Here is a 23,243-nt window from a genome sequence, read left to right as displayed (position 1 = left end):
ATTGTTTTATTTAATGTGTGGTGTATTAGGTGCGCTAGTGCGGGTGCTACTGTAGGCGCTGAGACAGCGGCGGCGCTGCGGGCCCGCGCCGCTCTCACGCTTGCGAGACGGTACTACCCTGAAGGTGGATGGGGCTGGACTATCACCGTCGTTGGAACGATAGTGCAAATCCTATCGCACGGCCTGCAACTTGGTGGCGGCACGGGTGCTATTGCATGTACCGCTTCTATCAAATATCATGTGCCTCCTCTTTATAGTTATGGTGAGTTATTTTTTTATATTAATAGCAATTTTTGCCATTCAAGAAAAATTTGTATCTAACTCTATGACCTATTTATAAACTTTAAGTGATAATACCCAGGAAATTAATTAAATATCTACTCTATTTATAACAGAAAATCCTCTTGTAAGTCAAACCATCACAATAAAACGAGATAAAATGCAAAGTTGTACAAACTTGATACAAACAATAAGCTGGAGTTCAAGTAATAATTCACAAATTCAAAGACTTCGTATTATTATTATACCACATTATTCATTCATGCTTCAAAAGATTCTTTGGCCGTAACAGTGACTTGAGAAAAAGTTAGTTTGGTATTAAAAAGTTGGCGCTAAAAGATAACATTTAAACAAATTGTGAACTAACAATACAAAAACGTCATGCTAGGCGTCAAAATAACGTTCTAATCACTTTTATCTTTTTTTGTGTAGTTGGTTGGGTGAGACAAATTTATTTTGTATGTAGCCAAAATTTACACACAAACACAATAAAACGATACTGTTTTGAACGCAACGGTGCGGTGGAAATAAAAAAGCGGATATCGCTTAAAATGTCAGAACTGCAGTACATTTCTTTAAAATGTTCAAGGTTTTACGGTAAGGATAACCTACTCCAATTCGAGATAACAGGATCCCGTCCCTAATGAATTTGATAAGATTAATTATCTGCCAATCAATGAGGCATTTTCGGTGTCCGCACTTTTTGCTTTAAATTTCTTGTAATGATTATCGATTGGTCAATCGAATAATTTGTAAATAAATTATGTACTTTGTATCGATATAGTGAATGCATGAAAAATCAAACGAGTTTATAATATGCAAGCTGCACTGTATTTAGCACAGATTTTATTTTATAGTCTTTTTATGTACAGTTTTAATTTAAATCTATTGAAGAAATTTATTGATGGAATAATTTAATAAGTTTAACAAGAGCCAATTATATATCAAAATAATATCAATAAAAAATTATTCAATTTTACTGCTACAATTTCTTAAACGGACGTTAGTTTATACAATACAAACGTAATTTCCGAGACAAATTTTATAGATGTACATTATTAATACAAATAACCGTGGAAGTGAAAAAGGTCTAGAGTGTAGTACTACAATGCATAAATCAAGAAGATCTGTGGCTCCCTGACTGAGTTAATTGAGACAAAAATAATAAACAGAAACTTTCAAAGATTTATATTGATGGATAACCGCTGCGATGAAGTTATGGAGTCGCCGACCTTTTTACCAATATCTCGCAAACAATGAAAATAATTTAATAATAATGAAGTAACATGCTGTTTAATGAAATTTATTGATACTTACATGGCTGAGTTTATACGAGATTTTTGTACGAACCAGTGCCGAAAGTTATAAAATGGTAATAGCGACATCTTAAAATGTTTTTGCTCGTAAAAAATTGTTTTTTGATTTTAAATAATTTGTTTCTTTGAGGAAGGTGACGCGCTGGAAATCCTGTACTTAGCTTATCTGGAGGAACATTATTTACGATTTGCATTTTATATTTTATATGTTTTGTTTTAACAACAGATACCTACTAAAATTATGATTGATAATAATATAAATTTTCATTAAAGAATCAATAGGCATGGAAGGCAAAACCAGCACAAAGGCTAACAACGGATAGTATTAATTAATTCGAGACGTTAAATTAACTATCCTCGCTTTGCATAAGCTAAATCAACGTATTGCATTCCAAAATCTTATAAAACATTTTACGAAAAGAAATAACATCACATCTCGTAGGGTGTAAATTCATCGCATTTGATATTTTCAACACAATATGTTAAAAAGTATACCGTATCTTGCATATAAATCAAAATGCCAATATCACCGCATTACACTGTCTGCGAAATATTGAAAACGTGACATGATTTTCTTTAGATAATTCATAGACAACATTTATCATTTTTGATTTTATTAAGATATTTTAAAGAGATTGGATTTGGGAATAAACCCAGCAATTTGTACCAGTCTCAGACGTTTTAGGTTTTTCGCCTATGCATGTGTGAATGTGAACACAATATGTTTAATACGTTATATAGATGTGAAAGTCTTCGTTCTATGATGGACTGACTAAATTACCATTTAAACTTATATTTGCACTTCGATTAATTGACACGAAGGTGTCTTTCTCATTAATAAATTTAGCTCACAGTTACATGTACTAAACATTAAAGTTCCTACTTATAACTTATGTACCTACTACCTAGAGATACTCTAACACAAACATAAAGGATTAAACAATACACTCTTAAAAACACACTAGTATTAAGTAATTTTTATGACAATACTTCTTACAAAAAAATATCAAAGCAATGAAACTCAAATCCTAGTTGGCTGTTGGCATTAAAGTCTGGGTTGACATGTTCTCAGTATTACTGTCGGAGAGAAAGAAAGTGTCAAAAATTTGAAGCTTGCCAAGAAAGTTTCACCAGACGATTATTCTGTAGGTACACTGTCTCTAATATACATAATATTATGTATATGTATTTTTGTTTATCATCATTCATATATTGAATAGATTTAAATTTATATGGAACTAGCGGTCCCCCCCGGCTTCGCCCGTGGTACATGTTTACGTTTTCTCTACATAAGAACCATCCTCGTACTTCAAGGAATATAATAAAAAAAGAATTATCGAAATCGGTTCAGCCGTTCTCGAGTTATGCTCTTACCAACACATTTTGCGATTCATTTTTATATTATACCTACCTAGATTAATAATTTTTTTCTTTACTTTTTTCATTACTGTTCTTTTTTACTACTAATTTAATTATTAATATTATTTATTATGTAGTATTTAAATATTAAAATTTAATCAATCTAGAAGATTTGTACAAGACTTCAAACAAACGATTCCTTTGAACAAATAAAGCTGTAACTTAATTATGATAGAATTTATCAAACACCGACCGAAATGTAATGAAATTGTAGAAATTCATATTAATAAGCATATCTAAAACTACTACAGTTATAAATTCTTGTCCTAAGAATATTTATATTTGTCCCATTCCTTGTTTCAAACTCAAAAATATAGTCACGATTTTTGCGCCATACTGTCAGATAGCAATCGTTGATTTTATATTTTAGATTTCACATTTTTGATATTCCAAAGAATTAGCCAAAATTTATATATGCCATATATTTATTTACGAAACATAATTATTTTTCGAACACTTGTAGGAACAGGTACCTAATTAATAAATGTATCTAATCATTCATATAAAAAATAAAGTAATATACGAGATTTTGTCTAAAATTACCGAGGCGGGATGAAATTCATAACTTGCAAAGCTCATAATCCCACACTAGGCCGGGTATTTCATCATTTCTAAACCGCCTGTTTCCTTGATTTATGAATCCTTGAATACACTCTCAGCTGATTACCTTGTGTAGTGCTAACGACCAACTATTCATAAAAGGTATTTTGGTGGCACAAAATAAATTCATACGCAAAACAGAAGCGTTGCCAACCGCTTGATTTGATTGACGTCGGAAAATATGAATCCGCTTTATTTCGTTATAAAGTAAAACAACCACTCAAAACGTATTGTTCAAAAATGATTGGTAGTTCATACATTTTATTTTACTATCATTGTTATATTCCTCTTCAATTAGGTTGATGATTAATTAATTAATATCAAAATAATTGTTTTAAACTGATAAAATGAAACGAAATATTCACATTCATTTGTTGGATGACTATACAGATACACAATCTGTCAGAAGTGTTTGAATAAACTTTGAAGTTTCAAAAACATACATACTTTGATTTACGAAACATTTAGTTGATCAAATATAGACTTAGATTAGTTTACACTGCAGAGCTAATTTTCAATTCTAGTTATATTTATTTAAACTGTTAATATTGTAATTTTGTGGGAGTCGGTGCCCGTTTGCAGTCCTTACTTGTAATAACATAAAAATGTCAAATGTCTGCCTGATTGCCTTCATTTGATATGAATCGATAGAGGCATGATAGCGATATATCATGACTCTTGTCCGACTAAAGGAAAATCCTAAGAACGAGTTTAATACTACATTAGTTGACACACTTCTGTGAATTTACATCATCTTTGACATTAATGGTGCCTATGATTAAACTACTTACATAGTCAATTAGGCACAGCTTATTAAGGTTTTATGCTAAATATTTATATGGCATAATCTTGGATTACTTTTTAACATTCGTGCAATTAAAATGTTTCAACTATCTTTGATCGGAGTTATGTTATCACAAGAAGCAGTTTGGCGCAATGTTATAGTCCTAGTGTATAATATTTAACAGAACATAGAATTATAGAAGATTTTTAATTTTCAAATTTCATACTGCACGATAATACTTATATATGTATTTACTATCCTACTTGCTCTCTGTTCACAGATTTTAGAAAATAGTTTATCTACAAGAACCCATAGGCATTCGTTTTATAAAATAAAGTAAAGCCTACGCCAAATCACACCTAATTAATACATGTTTCGTTGCACCTACGTCACCTATAAGTAGATATAACCACATAATACATATCAATATGTCACTGTAACTTCATACATGAACCTTTTGCGAAGTCATCTTGCGTAGCATCTGTGTCGTGTTAACGCTATTTTTGGAAGAGATTATTATCCCTATGTAAATACAGTCAGTACGGCATATTTTGATAGGGAAATTGTTTTCGAGATTATTTACATACATCAATCTACAATCTACATTGTAACTATTGTTTGGTATATAGTGATTACTGTTGGTAATATTTGTAAATATTTAGGTACTCTAGCGATGCGTGTTACATCGACCAAACAACATAGGTTCGGATATATAAATTATAAGGCTGTTTACAAAACTAATGGAATAAATCTTCGAGTAAATAATAGACTAAAATAGTACTTGCCACCTAACTGTTTACACAGCTTGAATCAGCAGGCTGTTATCAATTCTTTAAGGTATTGTTTGTACTAAGAAAGAGAATAAGCACGTAAGACGACCTGTTTAGAATCTTGAACGAGAAATGTAATGGTACATAACGACTACATACGGAACATGAATACCACATTATGGCTCGAACACCTGTTTTAAATATAGATGCTATCTATGTAAATATCTAATAATAAAAATTGCAATCCTTTATACATCGTAGCCTTGTGTTCGAACGTTTGTGGAATGGTTTCTCTATCGAAGCGTTATAATCACGCAATAGAAAATTGTTCACTTATAACGTAATTTTGTTTATGTCTTATTATTTCCGGACTTGTTTTAGGGACAAAAAGTTTTAGGGATAAAAGGGTTATGATAGGTATAGGTCTGCTTAGTAGCAAAAAAACGACGACATGGCGACTACGCCATGAGGAATATTTCTCGAACGTTTTTTAAATGGAGTAACGTACCGGTTTTATTAAATGGAGATAAAATATCATGCGGAAAATAAACTGCGCATGATTACATTACCTCCCTGTTCTGCAGAAATGTAATTTCAGTTACTCTTTAATAATTATTTAATAAGAAATAGATTATTTAATTGTATACACTTATTGTTTTCTAACATAATAAATAGTTGAAACATTTCTTTTGTATACTAATAGCTCAGATAAAACAACATAGAAAGTGTTACATTGCTTGAATACAACACTCGAGTAAAACAAAACTAACCAGGTATAAAAGATAATAACTAAGAGTTAGAAGCTTTAAAAAGTACTCCAGAGGTTCTACACACGATAAGTATAAGTTTCGCCATACAATATTATCTTTTATTACTTGGAATATTATGTATGAATATAATCCATGCTTCAGCTACCAACTTCTCAATGCGCATAAATTTCACGGAACTTTGTTTCCCTGTTCAACAAATACTCAATATTGTATCACCGCCGTAAAGCTTTGCTTATCATTGTAGTTCACATTTTAATATGAAGAACAATGCAATGGACTTTGTCTTGTTTTCATAACAAGATTGGACGTAGTTTTACCTGTCTATAAGGTTGCAATTTGTAAGGTCAAAATATAGTGTAGTTATGTAATATCCTTTCAGGCTCTCAAATGGAAGAAAAGCGGTCTATTGTTAGTTTAATTAGGACCCATTCTTGCTCCACTATTGAGATAATGTGCAGGCTTATTCTGAGTAAAAATAGATTGTACAAAATAAAATTTTCAAGAGTTAACTCCTTAGACCTTATCACGGAGTATTTATAAGGACATCATTGTGCCCTCATTGTGCTTAAATTTTTGACCATTTCTGGACCGAGACATTTCAGGAAATGACGCTCATAATCCCAAATAAACAAAAGATCTTAACGCAGAGATGAAACATTGCCGCTCAACTTATTTTAAATGACAAATAATGATGCCATCGTTCCTTTTCTGCAATTTGTCAAAAAATAAAATTTCTATAGTTATCATTAAGAAAACTCTACATAATTTATCTTAATAGAAGCATTAATATGCACTCGCAATAACAGTGATGGTCATTGAAATGGAATTCGCATACGAGTATTATTATTAATAACGCATAGCTTTTACGAGGAATTTAAAGTTGAGCCGTTTTCATTAAGTTATGGAATCGAGGGCAAACATACGGATATTATAATATGCCGAGCTGATATTGTTGTAGGATTGTTAGAGCTTCTTCCATTGAAATGGAAATATTAGATTACATATCTGAATTTCATTTATCATACGTTCTTCTACTATTTATAGATGAGTAAAATTAGCAACAATATTATTAGAAAAATTGTATGTATAAAATGTGAACAACAATGATAGGCTATGTGCATAGTAAAGATCTAAATGATTTTAGTTTCGTTGCTATTTTAAAAAGGTTAGTAGGTACCTACATAATGACATGAAAATTACGTGTTAATTCTTTCACCACAAATTTCCTCTTAACACAAAAAGGATTTGAGGATTTATTACTTAATCATACCATTTAGTGAGTGGGAACAAAAGCGAAAGAAAATTAATTGATTACATGCAAATCCCCGACTGGTCCGAAAATGATTACAGTGTGGAAAAGGCGACTTTTATCCGTCATATAATATGAAATGTTAAAAATATGAAGTCAGAATATATATATGACACATAACAAGGGTGTTTATACATATACACTCGTATTATCTAATCTAGACAAGTATATTATAAGCATCTACGAATGCGATTGACTTTTTATAAGGTCAACTTTTGACTCTCAATGTCGTACATAATATATGTAATATGTAGTTATGTACAGACAAACTGCGTTGCATTTCAAATTACAAATCACGTGTGATGTATCCTTGTGTGATAATATTTCTTATATAACATTATCTTCTCTTATACAGGGTGTCCCAAGAAGTATGGATGAACTGAAGCCAGGAGGTAGAGGACCTAGAGGGCTATCCGAATCACCCCCATGTGTGTTATGCGATTTTTCGTAGTTTCGGAGTTATGACTCTTTTTTCAATTTTTCACCTATCGCCAAGTACGATGATATTTTCACTCATGGTGACGTCAACTATTGCGCTAGATGCTTGATTTTTTTTGTGTGCTAAGCTGAAAGATAGGCCAATTCAGTATGGTAACACTTACTATCGTTAGATCTTCGAATGGAATAAAAAAAAGAATGAAATGCCAAGAAAGATAAAATTACCCAGTATGTTCACAACTTCAAGGGCCCATAAAAAAATAAAATCACATAAGAAAAGTTTTCCGTTTGGCTTTTAAAAACTTGCTCTATCTATCAGGTAGCTACCCTGAAAATTTCATTTTATTATTCAGAAGGCTTCAATCGAAAAATTGAAATCTAAATGTGGTAAGTGCAAAAATTTTATTAACATGATGATCATTAAAACCAATAAATAGGTGTTTAGTTACCAGAATTTTTTTTAAAATAACCCCGCTGTTGCTCAATGCAAGTGCGACATCACCGTAAAAAGTTGTCTATTAAATGTCTTTATGCCCTTTTATAATTTTAACCCGGCGTCATTGAGGTTGGGTCAAAATGACCCTGCTTGTTTATAATTTACAATATTTTTGTAATTATGTGCACGATTGTGCTGTTTTTTGTAGTAGCTGGAGCTAATAATGTAGATTAAACGTTTTCGAAGTGAAATCCTTTCGACGTCGAGTGTACTGGGAGCTACATGCGTGTATTTTCGAAAAAGGTAAATATGACCCATCCTCACAATTGATGTAACAATTTCGCGCCATGGCCAAGTTATCGATTTTTACTGTTGTGTATGATTTCTTGGTGTCTGCAAACATTTTTTTTGCTTGTTTCAGTGAATTTAATGTTTTTGTTTGTCCAACAGGTATTTATTATAAAATAGGTACTATAAATGGATAGAATAGAAAATATCACGTATCATGGCGGGTTTAGACTCTTGTCTGACTCAGACTTACCTTATTATGATGATGAAGTAGAAGAAGTGGATCATGTTAGAGTGCGGAGTGTGTTTCAAGCGGAGAAAAGCGAAAACCCGAATTCAATACCTTTTACAATAAAACTAAATATGGGGTTGACGTCGCTGATGATCTTTGCACCTCATATGATGTGAGTCGTAACTCCAAAAGTTGGCCCCTGGCAATTTTTATGCCATGTTGGACATACAGGAATTAATGCGCTTATAATACGTCGCATAAATAAAAACAAACCAAACGGTAAGCGACGTAATTTTTTGAAAAACTTAGGGTCTTGCTCTGGTCTTAGAACATTTGAAAATTCGCCAGGAATTGATCGATAGCAATGACAAATGGGCAAAAGAATCAGAAAATTTATTGGTGGATCATCAGAGAAGCCACCTGCAATTCCCGCAAAAGATGTTAAGTGTGTCCGGAAATAAAAATAGTAAAAAAAAAATATTTTTGTCAAGCTTGCCCTAAATTTATTTGTCCTGAACGCATCATGGCTTTCTGTATTGATTTCATTTACAACGAAGATTCTAATTAGCTTTGTTTAAGTTTTTTTCTAATATATTTAGACTTAAGTTTATAAAAATGCTATTAATAACCAAAATTACTGGTTATTAGCGTAGTAATGACATGAAAACGTAAGAGGTCTATATTTTGTTCCTATTTTTATGAGTTTATGTCAAAGTTGATTAAAGTGAATAAAACGTTGGTTAATTATTATTTTTATTTTATATTATCAAAACCAGAATACCTATAACCTATAATAATAAAACAGAAAACTAATTTTCTTAAAAAGTTTAAAAATAACAACTATAAAATATATGGGTAATATTGACCCACCTCAACGTTCGCGTATCTGTTTTCTACCACAATGACGCCGGGTTAAATGGTTTCTTCTGCTACTATGAATTTCCGGGCTATTTCGTCCAAATTGTGGCATTCTCTCAAGTAGCCGAGGTCTATTTAGTATCCCCATTGTAACAAATCAATTGGGTTTAGGTCGAGGGACCGTGGAGGCCAGGTTTTAAGACAAGCGTCACCGGCGCATGCGCAGGCTGCAACGACCAATCCATCTTTCAGGGTATCTTTACCCTTTAGCCTGGCCTGAACGGTCTCCGGACATAAACCATATTGATTTTTTTCCGTGGGGATACTACAAAGACGAGAGACTGCTACAATTTGGACGAAATAACCCGGAAATTCATAGTAGCAGAAGAAACCATTAAAAATGATAAAAGGGCATTCAGACATTTAAAAGACAACTTTTTACGGTGATGTCGCACTTGCACTGAGCAACAGCGGGGTCATTTTAAAAAATTCTGGTAATTAAACACCTATTTATTGGTTTTAATGATCATCATGTTAATAAAATTTTTGCACTTACCACATTTAGATTTCAATTTTTCGATTGAAGCCTTCTGAATAATAAAATGAAATTTTCAGGGTAGCTACCTGATAGATAGAGCAAGTTTTTAAAAGCCAAACGGAAAACATTTTTTATGTGATTTTATTTTTTTACGGACCCTTGAAGTGGTGAACATACCGGGAAATTTTACCTTTCTTGGCATTTCATCCTTTTTTTTATTCCATTCAAAGATCTAACGATAGTAAATATTACCATCCTGAATTGGCCTATCTTTCAGCGTAGCACACAAAAAAAAATCAAGCATCTTCCGCAATAATTGATGTCACCATGAGTGAAAATATCGTCGTACTCGGCGATAGGTGAAAAATTGAAAAAAGAGTCATAACTCCGAAAATACGAAAAATTGCATAACACACATGGGGGTGATTCGGATAGCCCTCTAGGTCCTCTACCTCCCAGCTTCCGTTCATCACTACTTTTTGGGACACCCTGTATATAAAAATGAATCGCAAAATGTGTTGGTAAGCGCATAACTCGAGAACGGCTGAACCGATTTCGATAATTCTTTTTTTATTATATTCCTTGAAGTACGAGGATGGTTCTTATGTAGAGAAAACGTAAATATGTACCACGGGCGAAGCCGGGGCGGACCGCTAGTCTTTATATATAAAAATGAATCGCAAAATGTGTTGGTAAGCGCATAACTCGAGAACGGCTGAAGCGATTTCGATAATTCTTTTTTTATTATATTCCTTGAAGTACGAGGATGGTTTTTATGTAGAGAAAACGTAAATATGTACCACGGGCGAAGCCGGGGCGGACCGCTAGTTATATTTATAAATGTATACCTTATTAAAAATTCCTATGCCTTATAATAATTGTAATTTGACACGGGTTTAAGACGGGTGGTAAAAATAGGAGGTAAATAATTAATTATTGTTAAATAATGTTCTACTGTCCAATATTTGAGACATATACAATACAAAAATAATCTAATCGGGGTATATTATGTAATTATAAAAATAATACTTTCATCATTTCTTTGTTATTTTATACGTCTAATTACACAATCTCTTTGGTTTTGGTTTACAATAACAGCTATCAAAAATATAATCGTAAATCGAGGAAAATTTCTTATCAACAACATAGGCCGTTTAATGTACCTATTTAGGTAAATTGAGGTAAAATGTGGCCATATTATTTTTTATGCAGAATAAATCAACATACAATTTAAAAAGGTATATTTACTCCAGTTAACGTCGAGATCGTTAATAATACTTCTAAATTTGAACATCTTAGTACTTAACAATTTTAAAATACATTCAAAAGTTTGTTTACGTATGTTAACGTTCTAATTAATAGTGCGAAAAATATAAAACCAATGGTTTTGAAATTTTCCAGGCATGAATAGATTTGGTTATAGTAAAAGTATGTTTTTCTATTAGATGTGGTCATGACAGATTTAAAAATAAAGAAAGCTTTTCTTATGTTATCAAAATATCATGTTAATCGTAGAAAATTATTAATTAAAGGTACAATATTCTACAAAAATCAAATTATATCTACTTACCTCGTACCTGTAAAATTAGGTTATTAGTAAATAACATTAAATTAATTCTGAACCTCAAAGCAAATTCGTATTGTCGATTGAAATCGTATTTCCACTGAATACAAACGCGGTGAGCTTTTACAAATAAACTATTGTCAGAGATAAGATATTTGTTTCTATACTTGAAATAGGCTTTAGTTTCCTAGTATTCACGATTTACTGCAACTTTATTGTATTAAGAAACGCCTAATTTTTTATTACGTATATCAATGATTTTAAAAACAACTCAATGCCAGTACATTAATCAAATGTAAATTACGCCCAAGTGCCTATTTGGAGAGTAATAAGCGGAACCGTCTTGAAATATTTGGAGAAGATTGTCGATATTTCAGTTCTATTCACTTATCAATCTTGAACCCCGGCAATCAATAAAACTCTCCAAATTTAGGTTTTATTTAAAGTAACATAGAACCAAACATGTATAATCGATTCAGTAGTAACAAACTTAGGTACTACCAACTAGATTACTCACTTGATTGCATAACTCGATAAATATTCACCGTTAGAATTTAATTTGCTAACACACTAACCCTATCAGAACATCGGATGACTAGTGTATGGTGATAAATGATACTATGCGATTAGCTCACTGCTCTAATATCCACTAATGGCACGTGATGTAGCAAATATAGCAGGTTATAAGCTATCTATTCTATTTAGTCAAAATGTACTAGAAGCTCTATTATCTAAATTAATATATAATTACTATTCATATATTATTATACATTTATATGCTGACCATTTTGGTGTCTAATGTTCTTTATAGGTAATTTCATTTACATAATGACTAGCTGCGCTTCGCGGTTTCACCCGCTCCTGTTTATATTACTCTAATGATATATAGCCTTAAAGCCTTCCTCGATAAATGGGCTATCTGATACCGAAAGATTTTTTTAATCGGACCAGTAGTTCCTGAGGTTAGCGCGTTCAAACAAACAAACAAACTCTTTAGCTTTATAATATAAGCACAGACTAATAATAATCCATACTAATATTATAAATGCGAAAGTAACTCTGTCTGTCTGTCTGTTCCTCAATCACGCCTAAACTACTGAACCAATTGGCATGAAATTTGGCAAAGAGATATTTTGATACCCGAGAAAGGACATAGGATAGGTTTTATCCCGGAAATCCTACGGGAACGTGTTTTTCTTTGAAAGTGCGGGCGAAGCCGCGGGCGGAAAGCTAGTACCTACTGATATAAGTATAGATAATATTGGACAGTTTATATTTATTATTAGGTTTATACATATACTAGCTTTCCGCCCGCGGCTTTACCCGCGTTTTCAGAGAAAACCCCGCATAGTTCCCTTTCCCCACGGGAAAGGAGGAGGAGGAGAGGAGGGAGTTTTATTTTTAATAATTTATTATGGCCATTTTACTCATTAGGTTAAGTACTTTCGATATCAGTTTAAAGTTTTTTGATATCTGTAATAGTTACGGAATAATCGCCTGTGCACACTTAACGATTACACCCTGTATATTAAGATTTAGGTATACAATAAATTCGTGAGAAAGCTTTTGGAATAAATAGATTTAATAATAATATAGAACGTACACGATCGTGGGGCAGATGCTTTTGACAATCGAACGATTTTTATATTAGGGTGAGGAAATACCTTCAGACCTTTATTAGACGCTTTTTCACTATATATTGGAAACAAGAAGAAGTTATTAAATAATAAATAGCATTTTTATTGTGATATGTAGATATGTGACTATCCTTACCCAAATCCTATCATCGAAAGTTTGTTTGTTTGTTTGTCCTTCTTTCATGTCACAATAATTGAGCGATTTCATGGTATGATTTTAGTGTCTAGAAATGGTCTAGGAAGCTAGAGAGTGGTATAGACTTTTTATGGCAATAAAACATCTCATTACCACGGGAATTTCTTTAAATCACGCGGGTGCCAGATGAAATAAAGAATGGTGAATTTGTTTCGTATAATACATATTTTGTTTAAATGTTGAAAGGTATTTTAAAGGACAATTGTTTGACGCCATATCTGTTCAAACAGTATGAGCTTAATCTCGACGTCACGGGTCGAATCCCAGGCGGAACAACTATCTGTGTTAAAGACAATTGCCTCTGAGCTCGCTCTAATGTTTGTTGTACATAATATAATATTGTCATAGTATAATATATTCGGGAATTAAATAAATTTTAGAACTACATTTAGTTTAGTAACAAGCTATCAAGCGAGACAATTTATAAAGGGGAATAATAAAACGAGCGACTGAAAATAAAGTGAGCGACTGATTATGAGATACTGATTTAATAACTTGAGCGGTATGAATTTCAGTAATCAACAAATAAACTAAACAAGCAACGAAAATTAGTTGATAATAAAATACAGATTGAGCGTACTAAAGGAGGATTGTGATTAATCCATTTGATATATTAGAATTCTAACTGTGTGATTACATTACTATCTGAGCGACTAAATTACTAGTTGAGCGAATAGATTACTAAGTGAGCGACTAAATTACGCTCATCTAGAGCGACTTAAAACACTAAAATAAATTGTTCAAATAGTTATTTTATAAAACTTTCAAAATAAAATTGAACTGATAGTAACTACTCTGTCCATTATAGTATTTTTCAAAGTGATTTTTCTATTCGAAATACCTCGATTAAGATAAAATGCCACTCAGTATAAATAAATCATATGCCAAATAATGAATATAATACAAGACGTAATTTTGTCATTCAAACAATTAATATTAGGTCGCTCAAATATTATGAAGCTGCTCATTTTGTATTTTATGTAACGCAAATGAATGTTTGTTAGTTGCTGATCTATTAATTTTTCATCGCTCGCAGTCAGTCGCTCACTTAGTAATTCTGTTGCCCCAATTTATTATTTTTGTTAACTAAAACTTTAATTTACAGTCACTCGTTTAAATACTACCCATTTATAAATACCTAACTAGCGTCCTGCTCCAGCTGCGTGAGCACTTTTTTAAGTTTTTTAGAATTTCAATAAATTATTATTGACTAGCTTCCGCCCGCGACTCCGTCCGCGCGGATGTCGGTCTTCGCGTGGATGGTTTATTTCTCCATTTTGAGTAACTCTGACAATACCATCTTATAAATATCTATTGGACTCGAATACGGCTAGGCCTATAATAATACCCAACGTGTGTTCGCTGTTCTACAGAACAACGTCTATGGATAAAACTGAAAAATTAAGATTATTTTTTTTCTTCGTATTTTTTCAGGATAAAAAGTATCCTATTTTACGCCCAGGATAATAAGGTATAATTATACCAAGTTTCATCGAAATCGAACCGTTAGTTTTCACGTGATGTCTTCACATACAGACAGACAGACAGACAGACAGACAAAAATTTTTTTAATCACATATTTGGGTTTGGTATCTATCCAGTAACACCCCCTGCTATTTATTTTTTCAATATTTTCAATGTACAGAATTGACCCTTCTACAGATTTATTATATGTATAGATGTATAAGTAAGTAGCATGATTTTATTTTATAGAAGTATAAATATCCTAACAATATGTGACACGTGCCTTTTGTATACTATAAGCTTGATAATTATTAATCTATTACAAGTTTAGCTGAACTCAAATAAAGTTGGGTATCTATTTGGATAGGATTGTACCATAGTAAGAAGGTTCAATGTATAGTTTTGACCCCAGGCTTATTTAAGTACGGCCTTTAATAAAAAAATACACTAAAAGCCCATTTCTATTCAAAAAGTCAATTCATCAACACAACAACTCCCACGGGTTAAATAAAATGAATTCTACATGGTTGAATAAATAAGAATAACGTCCTTTTCCAGTTCATATCGCACATAATATTTGAGTAATGTAAAGGTTTGAAAAAAATGAGTTTGAATGTACTAAAAAGATAGAAATCGACAAGGATTTACAGAATAAAATCAGTCGACCGACAGTGCTAGCAACTATTTTGTCTCCGCAACTATTATGTCTCTCCCACCTATGGGCTAGTATGAAAGTGCGCGCACGTAGCGACGCAACTCCCCATACAAATTGATGGGAGAGACAAAATAGTTCTTACATAATACATAATTGGTAATTGAGCTAATTTCGTTTAATAAGATATTTAAAAGGCGGCTATACAACAAGAAATAGTTCTTTAAATTAAACAAAAAAAAAGTGTAGGAAAAACTGTCCTTCTTTTTATACACTTTTTATACAATTTTGGGTAATGTTTGCCATCTTGAATTTGTAATTCAATGCCTTGGCTTAAAGCCAGGAGGCTTCAATCAATTTTAGAGTCCTCTGTTTTGTCCACATTTACTTAGCTAATTGATATCTAAACCGGAATTAATCGAGCGAGTCCGTGAAGGAAACAAAAACATAGAGATTATAATAATTATCGTACTAAGGGTAGAGTTGGGTCTACGATATTGTAATGCCAACTGTAATTTGATAAATTACCTTTTTTTTAAGAGATTTAATCGCTGGTTATCAATATTTGCTGGAAAATTTTAACACATATACCAGTTATAATTTAATTTTAGGTAATCTGTTTTGAAAATACTTCATGCTTATATCTCTGTACAAAAGATGATCAAGTTTAATACATCATCATTATCATCATCATGACAACATTAAACTATCCTTTAAAAAACTAATAAATTAGGTCCATGACCTGACTGAACTGACTTAATAATAAAAGAAAATATCTCATCTCGTATCAAATGCATCGCTGAGACTTGTGAGCATAAGTCAAAGCAAACAAGACCGTTGATGTTATATTAAATTTGTATTTGTGAAATAAATAGAATATATTCAGTATACAGTATATATCCCACAATCCGTTTACGCCTGATCTGAGATGAATCTCTTAAGACCGCTATAAATTTCCCCTCAAAAGCTAAGGTCACATAAATGAGACAAAATTGACGTTCGTCTATGTTGTGTCCATTCAGTGAAATTTATTATCTGTAGCTCGTCCTAACTCTTAAATATTCCATTTTCTTTGTTATTTCTTTTTAGAAAAAAAATTAAAAAGATCACAATTATTTTAAAATTGAAATGAATGATCAAATATCTCAAATAACTTAGAATATAATTCGATTTATTTAAAAGCGTTTATTTCATAAGGTTTGAAAAAAGTAACGAAGTAATGAAAATACGATTACTTAAAATATAGAAACATTTCAATCTCGAATCATCAACATTACGAGTTGTTTTTCAATAATATTATTTTATTTTGAAAAGGTATAAAGTTGGCAATTCTATATCTTGATAATTATTGTTGTGTTAGCAGCTCTATAAACAAACGTCAATGTAAGCTTTCATGTAAGCTTCCAAGTAAATGCAAATAGAGTTAATATCTACATAATCCTTTACCAAGGGAATCATTCCGTTATCCTTGAAATAAAACCGAGTACGTCTAGCCTACTTATGGACCTGACACATTTCGGCCGACATAAAATGTGTTTACAAGCACATAACGTGGTCTTACCTGTAAAACAGCAACTTTTACATGTTTATGTAATAACCTGGCGGAATATTTCGCGTTCTCTCAAACACTTTTATGACATTCCCTTCACCTCGAATTACTTTTTCGAGATGTTTATAAATTCCCGATAAAATGTTATTTCCTCCGGAATGTTATAGGGGTTTGGACGCAGAAATAAACATCGTACCTTCGTAAATTCTCGTCGAGTGCTATTGACCAAACGAAATGGGTTTAATGTGAAATTTTAGTAAACGTTTAAGTTGCATTTTAGGTAATAGGTTGGTTCAACAGAAATTGTATTTATCCACCTACTGAAGACAAGTATGTTGTTTTGAAAAGAATTTGAGTTGAAATAGGTATAAGAAAAAATTCATAAATTCATCGTCATCATTGGCAAAACTTTGTTTTTAAATGTTCATAAATTTTGAATAAGATAAATAAACAAGGTGTTAATATTTCACATTTGAAATTGATAATACTTAGAGCATTATGGTTTAATGCTCTAAGCGATGATATGATCAGTAGAGTCAACCTTTGGCATTAATTATAACATAGAGCTTTTAAACAGTTTATTACACCTTCAAAATGCTGTTCTTCGATGCAATGCTTGCAAGATATTATATGGATTGGGAACAGGAAATAGCAATTAGCAAACATCTACCCGTTTTAAAGTATTGCATTACTATTTACTATCTGCGAACGATTTCTTAAAACGTCAAGTGAAACCCGTCAACTCGAAAGCTTTAAGGATATACATATTCTGCTGACATAGTTGTAGGATCTGGACCAAAGACTTGATAAATGGTTTCTATATTTTATCACAGTTGTAATGTTACAAAATAAATGTAAAAACTAAAAACCATCTTCATGCTTTTAATTTTTATATGAAGTTAAAGTTAGTTTAATAGTGATAAATTTGCTATAGGTAACTAACTAGTACTTAGTTAAATTTATTAATTATATTCGTAGTAAAATATTTTATAGTATTGTTTACTGTGGAACTATTTGAATTCACATTCAATTTGAATTTTTAACAAAATGCATCAAAAAGTTAAAGGTACGATTTTTGAGAACAGCGCCATCTTTTAGAAGTTTTATAAACTTCGAAAACTGCAAGCATCTGAAAAAGGAGAAAGCTCGTGGTTTTTGGTTATGAACGAAATTCAAGTTCGTTTGGTTAAATTCTACAAGATGGCGCTATAGATTCAAATTAATAATATTATTATAATGCACCACTGTCATTTTGGGTACCTATGGTACGTGGTACGTTATGGTACCATGGACTAATAAATTATTAACTAAACTTATTTCATTCGCTTATACCTGTTTGTTACTACGGGCTTTATCGCGTTGTCTTATAGGATCTTTTGATTAATAACATAATAATAGTATATTCATGACTTAGCTACGAAGCTCTAGATAAGAATATAATAAATAGCTTTATCTTTCAGCCACTCTTTTAACAATGATTTCATTTTATTAATAATTTCAATAAACTGATACAACAACATTATATTTTAATGTGACGGTACACAATAAGTAACTCTATATTATTACGAAATAAGTGAAAAATCAATAAATTTTATATTCTGTGATATACATTGATCTCTTCATTGAAAAGATAAAAAGGTGATCTTCGTTGGTTTATTGGAAACAAAAACATCACCCAAGTAATTACGTGCCTTTGATTTGTGCTAAAAGCAAAACAAAACCATTTCTCCTACTCACCTAAAGTTAGAGATTTATTTATCGGAAGTCTCATAAATCAGGAAGTAATCAGGGGAGTAATAACAAAACTGATTATTTAGAAAAAATATATATTTGTGTTGTAAGGACCAATTCCTCCCCAACCAATTCCTCACAGCCCAAATTTAATTACCTTAATTACTATTGAATGTTTATTTATAATTCGATAAATAGATAGATACATGAACATTTATGTATAAAAGTATTATTAATTTGTATACTTTTTATATTTCACCACAGTATAGCTTCATCGAATAAAATACATTTCTTTGAACCTTGAACAAAGGATGGGAAATGGTGTCCCTTTGCGTATATATTACTCTTGGGAAATTAACTATTTTTAACGTGAAGAAAAATAATTAATAATTAATTGTTTAGTACCACATAGTACATTTTCTTTAAAAAGTTAATTTTCTCTTATAAATTATTATAACAATACAGTTGCTTTCTCAAAAGTTTAAGTTTCAGGCAGCGTAATATTATTGAAATTTTACGCTGGAACTGGAATTCCCATTGGAACTAATATTTAATCTCACACCGTCTACGATCCTAATACCTGCAGTATTTCATACATCTAGTATCTCATTTTCTTTAATAAAATAAATAAATAATTTATAAACTGCAGTAACATAATATTATAATGAATGAGAAAGTAGCTCTTCATATTTGTAACGTCTTCATACTATTCGGATTCAGATGAATTCTGCCTACAGATGATAGCTAGAACGTTTCCGTATTTATATAATAATAATAATAAAATATTATTTATGTTAGAATATCAAAGACCCAATAAAATATATTATAAAGTTGAAGAGGGTGAAAAGGGGTAACGCTATCACATATACACACGTCCCAAACCGTTGCTACAAAGGAAGTTCATAAAAGAAGATACCTACATTATCTATTATATTATTTCCCTATACAATTGTATAAATAAATCCTACATACAATTACGGGATCTAGACCAAAAATGAAACCGACTTCAATTTAAAGTTTTGAAGAATATAAAGGGAACGCCAGTGTCGAGTCCAATTGAGACACCGCTCCGCTTTTATGGTCAGTGAAACAGCGTTAACCTCATCTAACCCCGTCCCACTGAACTTTGGAGACATAAAAACCTTCCTCGATTCCATCTTAGCTCGCAAACACGGAAACTATAACGATAAACAAGCAACAAAAGGCAACGTTTAAGCTTCCTGAGTCGGGACGATCGCATCCCGCACTTGGTCACTCGAGTACAGATAAATTTCAATTCGAGTCGAAACATTCGTAGTGCACGTATTCTGATTTATTATTTGAACTGTTATTTATCAAATAAGCGAGGAGACACTCGTGGGGCGACGACCGCCCTCGCGTTTTTAATACATTTTCTTTCACTTTTCTTTCCAAGTTTTTGTATCGTCAGCGATAACGAGCCGTTTGGGTGTGTGAGCTTCTTTTAGCATAATTTGTTGGTGCCACTTTAACGCACGCCGTCAAATGGGCATTTTCTTTTCGCCATTATGTCTGAATCATGTATCTGTCTCTGAACGACTGCTGACTAAAATATTTTTCTTCAGCGAGATTTTGTATTCAGTGATAAATATTGAACGAAGGAAAATTTTATAGAAACAAATTTATAGTACCTCTTCAACCTACAACACAAATTAAATTCTACACTATGAATTTATAATGATATCATCAAAGTCTTAACTTATTTACACCTACATAAACAATGTCAGTATATTTAATATTGTTCCAAAATTGACGCAAAAACTGAACGCTACGCGAACGGAAACATTAATCAATGTGTTACTGAACTTTACAGTAAATTATAGTTCATTCAAATAATATACAATCATTCAAACAACTAACCTTATAGCACTTTATGGTTAAACACCCTTATCTATGATATCTGTGTATATCATGGGCGTAGCCACGGTGGGGCAGGGTGGGGCACTTGCCCCACCCTGGCTCTGACCTGGAAGGTACCTAACCAAATCTAAAAAACGTAATTATCTAGGTACTGACTACAAAACTTAATATCCGTTAAAAAATTATCACTCGAAAGTTGTCAGTCGACACAAAAAAAATGCGATCTAAACAAAAAGCTTGCGCTTCTATGTTACATGATTTAAACTACTTTTGGTGCCAGAAAAAGTAGTGTAGTATGTACTACCCCATTCAAAACTGTTTTTATTTAGCCAAATTCGCACTAAATTTCCCATCCAATTTCACTTTTGTTTTAGGGTAAGTTACTGACCATAAATGCACAAAATGCTGACAGATCCAGGTGGAGCTACGCTCGCAATCTTAAATAAAAGTTTTTGACCGATATCTCGGATACAATCCATTTTAAGGCAAAAAATATTGGGAATTTTTGGTAGGTAGTAAAATTTTACATCTTTTATATCTTGTAAACTTTTTGTAAAACTTTCCGTTTACGATTTATGGCCTATTTAATGAGCCGGTTAATCATCTTTGGCAAGTAACTCTTTAAATATTGGATTAATCAATGAAATGCATAGGCATTAATACATATATTAAGGTGGGTTCCCACGGCATGTTTGCTTCACAAACCCGACCGCGCCACACCAGACCACATGCCGTGGGAATCGGTGCGCCTGTGGACGTCTGCCGAGGCCCGTGCTATCCATTGGAAGTCGGTAAGATCAAAGGTGCGGCATGGCGCGTGCCGTCTGTAGCGCGTATGCGTCGGTTGTAATCATTCATTTCACCTGCGGCCGCGTATGCGAGTACACGTGCTTATAGAGTGGACGAACGAACTTATTTTCGAGTTTTTAACTCTATACCAAAATGAACCAGCGCTATGGAATTGTTCAAAACCTCAACATAACAATAGAAATTATGTTAATGATGCGTGGTTACGAATAAAAACCAACTTAACACATAGAAATATACCTATCGTTGAATTAAATTATTAATCAGTAGGTATGACCGTCCACACGCCTCGCCGGACGCACACATGCCGTGGGAACGCTCAGTTCAGATCCCGACGGACGGCGACAGGCGCTTGTCGCTTGCCGAGGTTTGTGAAGCAAACATGCCGTGGGAACCCACCTTTATACATATGCATTATCCATTTATTAAGATTACTTTATTTGAACCTTTTTTTCTAATGCTTTTTGAGTTATTTACGTTTCGCGATAAATAGTAAATTTCAAGGTACCTATGTATGTGTCGTATACATACATTTCGTACAACTAAATAATATTGAGTAGTTATTTTATATTCGGATGCAAGAACAAAATAAAGGAATTTATTTAAAAAAATGTATTAAAAATTTTCTATAAGAAAAAAAAAATCCAAAATTTTGCCGTTTCGGAAACGGTGAAAATACACTTGCATTGGAAATTTCTGCCTGCCACGTCACCCGCCGGCCGCCGAGCGGCGGCATTTCTACATTATATGTGGAACAACTCAAAAAATATGGGCACTAGAAAAAAAATTCAAACAAAACTTGTAGAAAATAAAGTGACCTAAAAACTATGTACATACATGCATTTTATTCATTAATCCAATATTTTAACGATCAACCGGTTCATCAAATAGGCCATAAACCGTAAATAGTAAGTTTTACAAAAAAATTTACATGATATAAAATATGCGAAATTTTAATTTCTACAAAAAAAGTCCAAGCAACTTTAGCCCTAAAGTGGATAGTTTTCGAGATATCGGTCAAAAACTATAACATTGCGAGCAAAGCTCCACCTGGATCTGTCTGCATTTTGTGTTTTCATGGTCAATAAGTGACCATTAACCTAAAAAACACATGAAATCGGAAGTGCAAGGTTTTGCTTTATTTACTAAGTTATTTAAAATGGTTTATTTTTCTATTTACATATTTTATGGTAAAAAGGAATCATATTATTGTATTAGACGGATAAACTATATAATATAGGGATGAAATTTGCAACATAAATGGCTGTAGGTATCTTTTGTTTGTTTTAATTTATTCATTATTATTTCAGCTTGATACCGCCACGTGTTCTTGAAAAAAAAGGTATTTTTAGACAGACAGACGCACAACAAAGTCTGCCTGTCGGTTTGTCTGTCAACACACTTTTTCTCAGGAACGCGTAAAGTAATCAAGCTGAAATTTATATCGAATACTCAAGTCTACAGTCTCTTAAAGCTGTGAAAAAATCAAACTTATAAGCCAACGCAATCAAAAGATACAGCCATTTTATGCTGCAAATTATCGCAAATTTCGACATTCGCAAGGGAATCAAAACCTACATTGTACTTCCCGTGAACACAGAGTCTTGAAATTTGGTTAAAAGCAATGTCTTATAGCACAGATAAAGGAAAAATTGCTAAAACATACATTTTAGAGTTACAACATAATAAAAAGTAGGTTTGTTCGGAGCCCTCGGTGCGCGGCTCCGA

At 32.3% G+C, this 23,243-nt stretch overlaps 1 protein-coding gene across 1 annotated transcript in view; it reads left to right on the top strand.

Annotated features, from left to right (window-relative positions):
• Positions 1 to 23,243, top strand: part of LOC149902862 (uncharacterized) — a 102,289-nt gene that overhangs the window by 22,901 nt on the left and 56,145 nt on the right. Inside the window, exon 3 of the mRNA XM_090109508.1 lies at positions 30 to 262. Within this exon, the coding sequence (XP_089965634.1) occupies positions 30 to 262 (233 nt within the window). The remainder of the gene's footprint in view (positions 1 to 29; positions 263 to 23,243) is intronic.

This window comes from Colias eurytheme, chromosome 14 (assembly GCF_061535395.1).
Source record: "Colias eurytheme isolate Ceu_HAF_F1 chromosome 14, ilColEury1 Martin Lab GWU primary, whole genome shotgun sequence".
Taxonomy (NCBI): domain Eukaryota; kingdom Metazoa; phylum Arthropoda; class Insecta; order Lepidoptera; family Pieridae; genus Colias; species Colias eurytheme.
The sequence above is the reverse complement of the archived record's forward strand: the minus strand, read 5'-3'. Positions and strand labels throughout refer to the sequence as shown.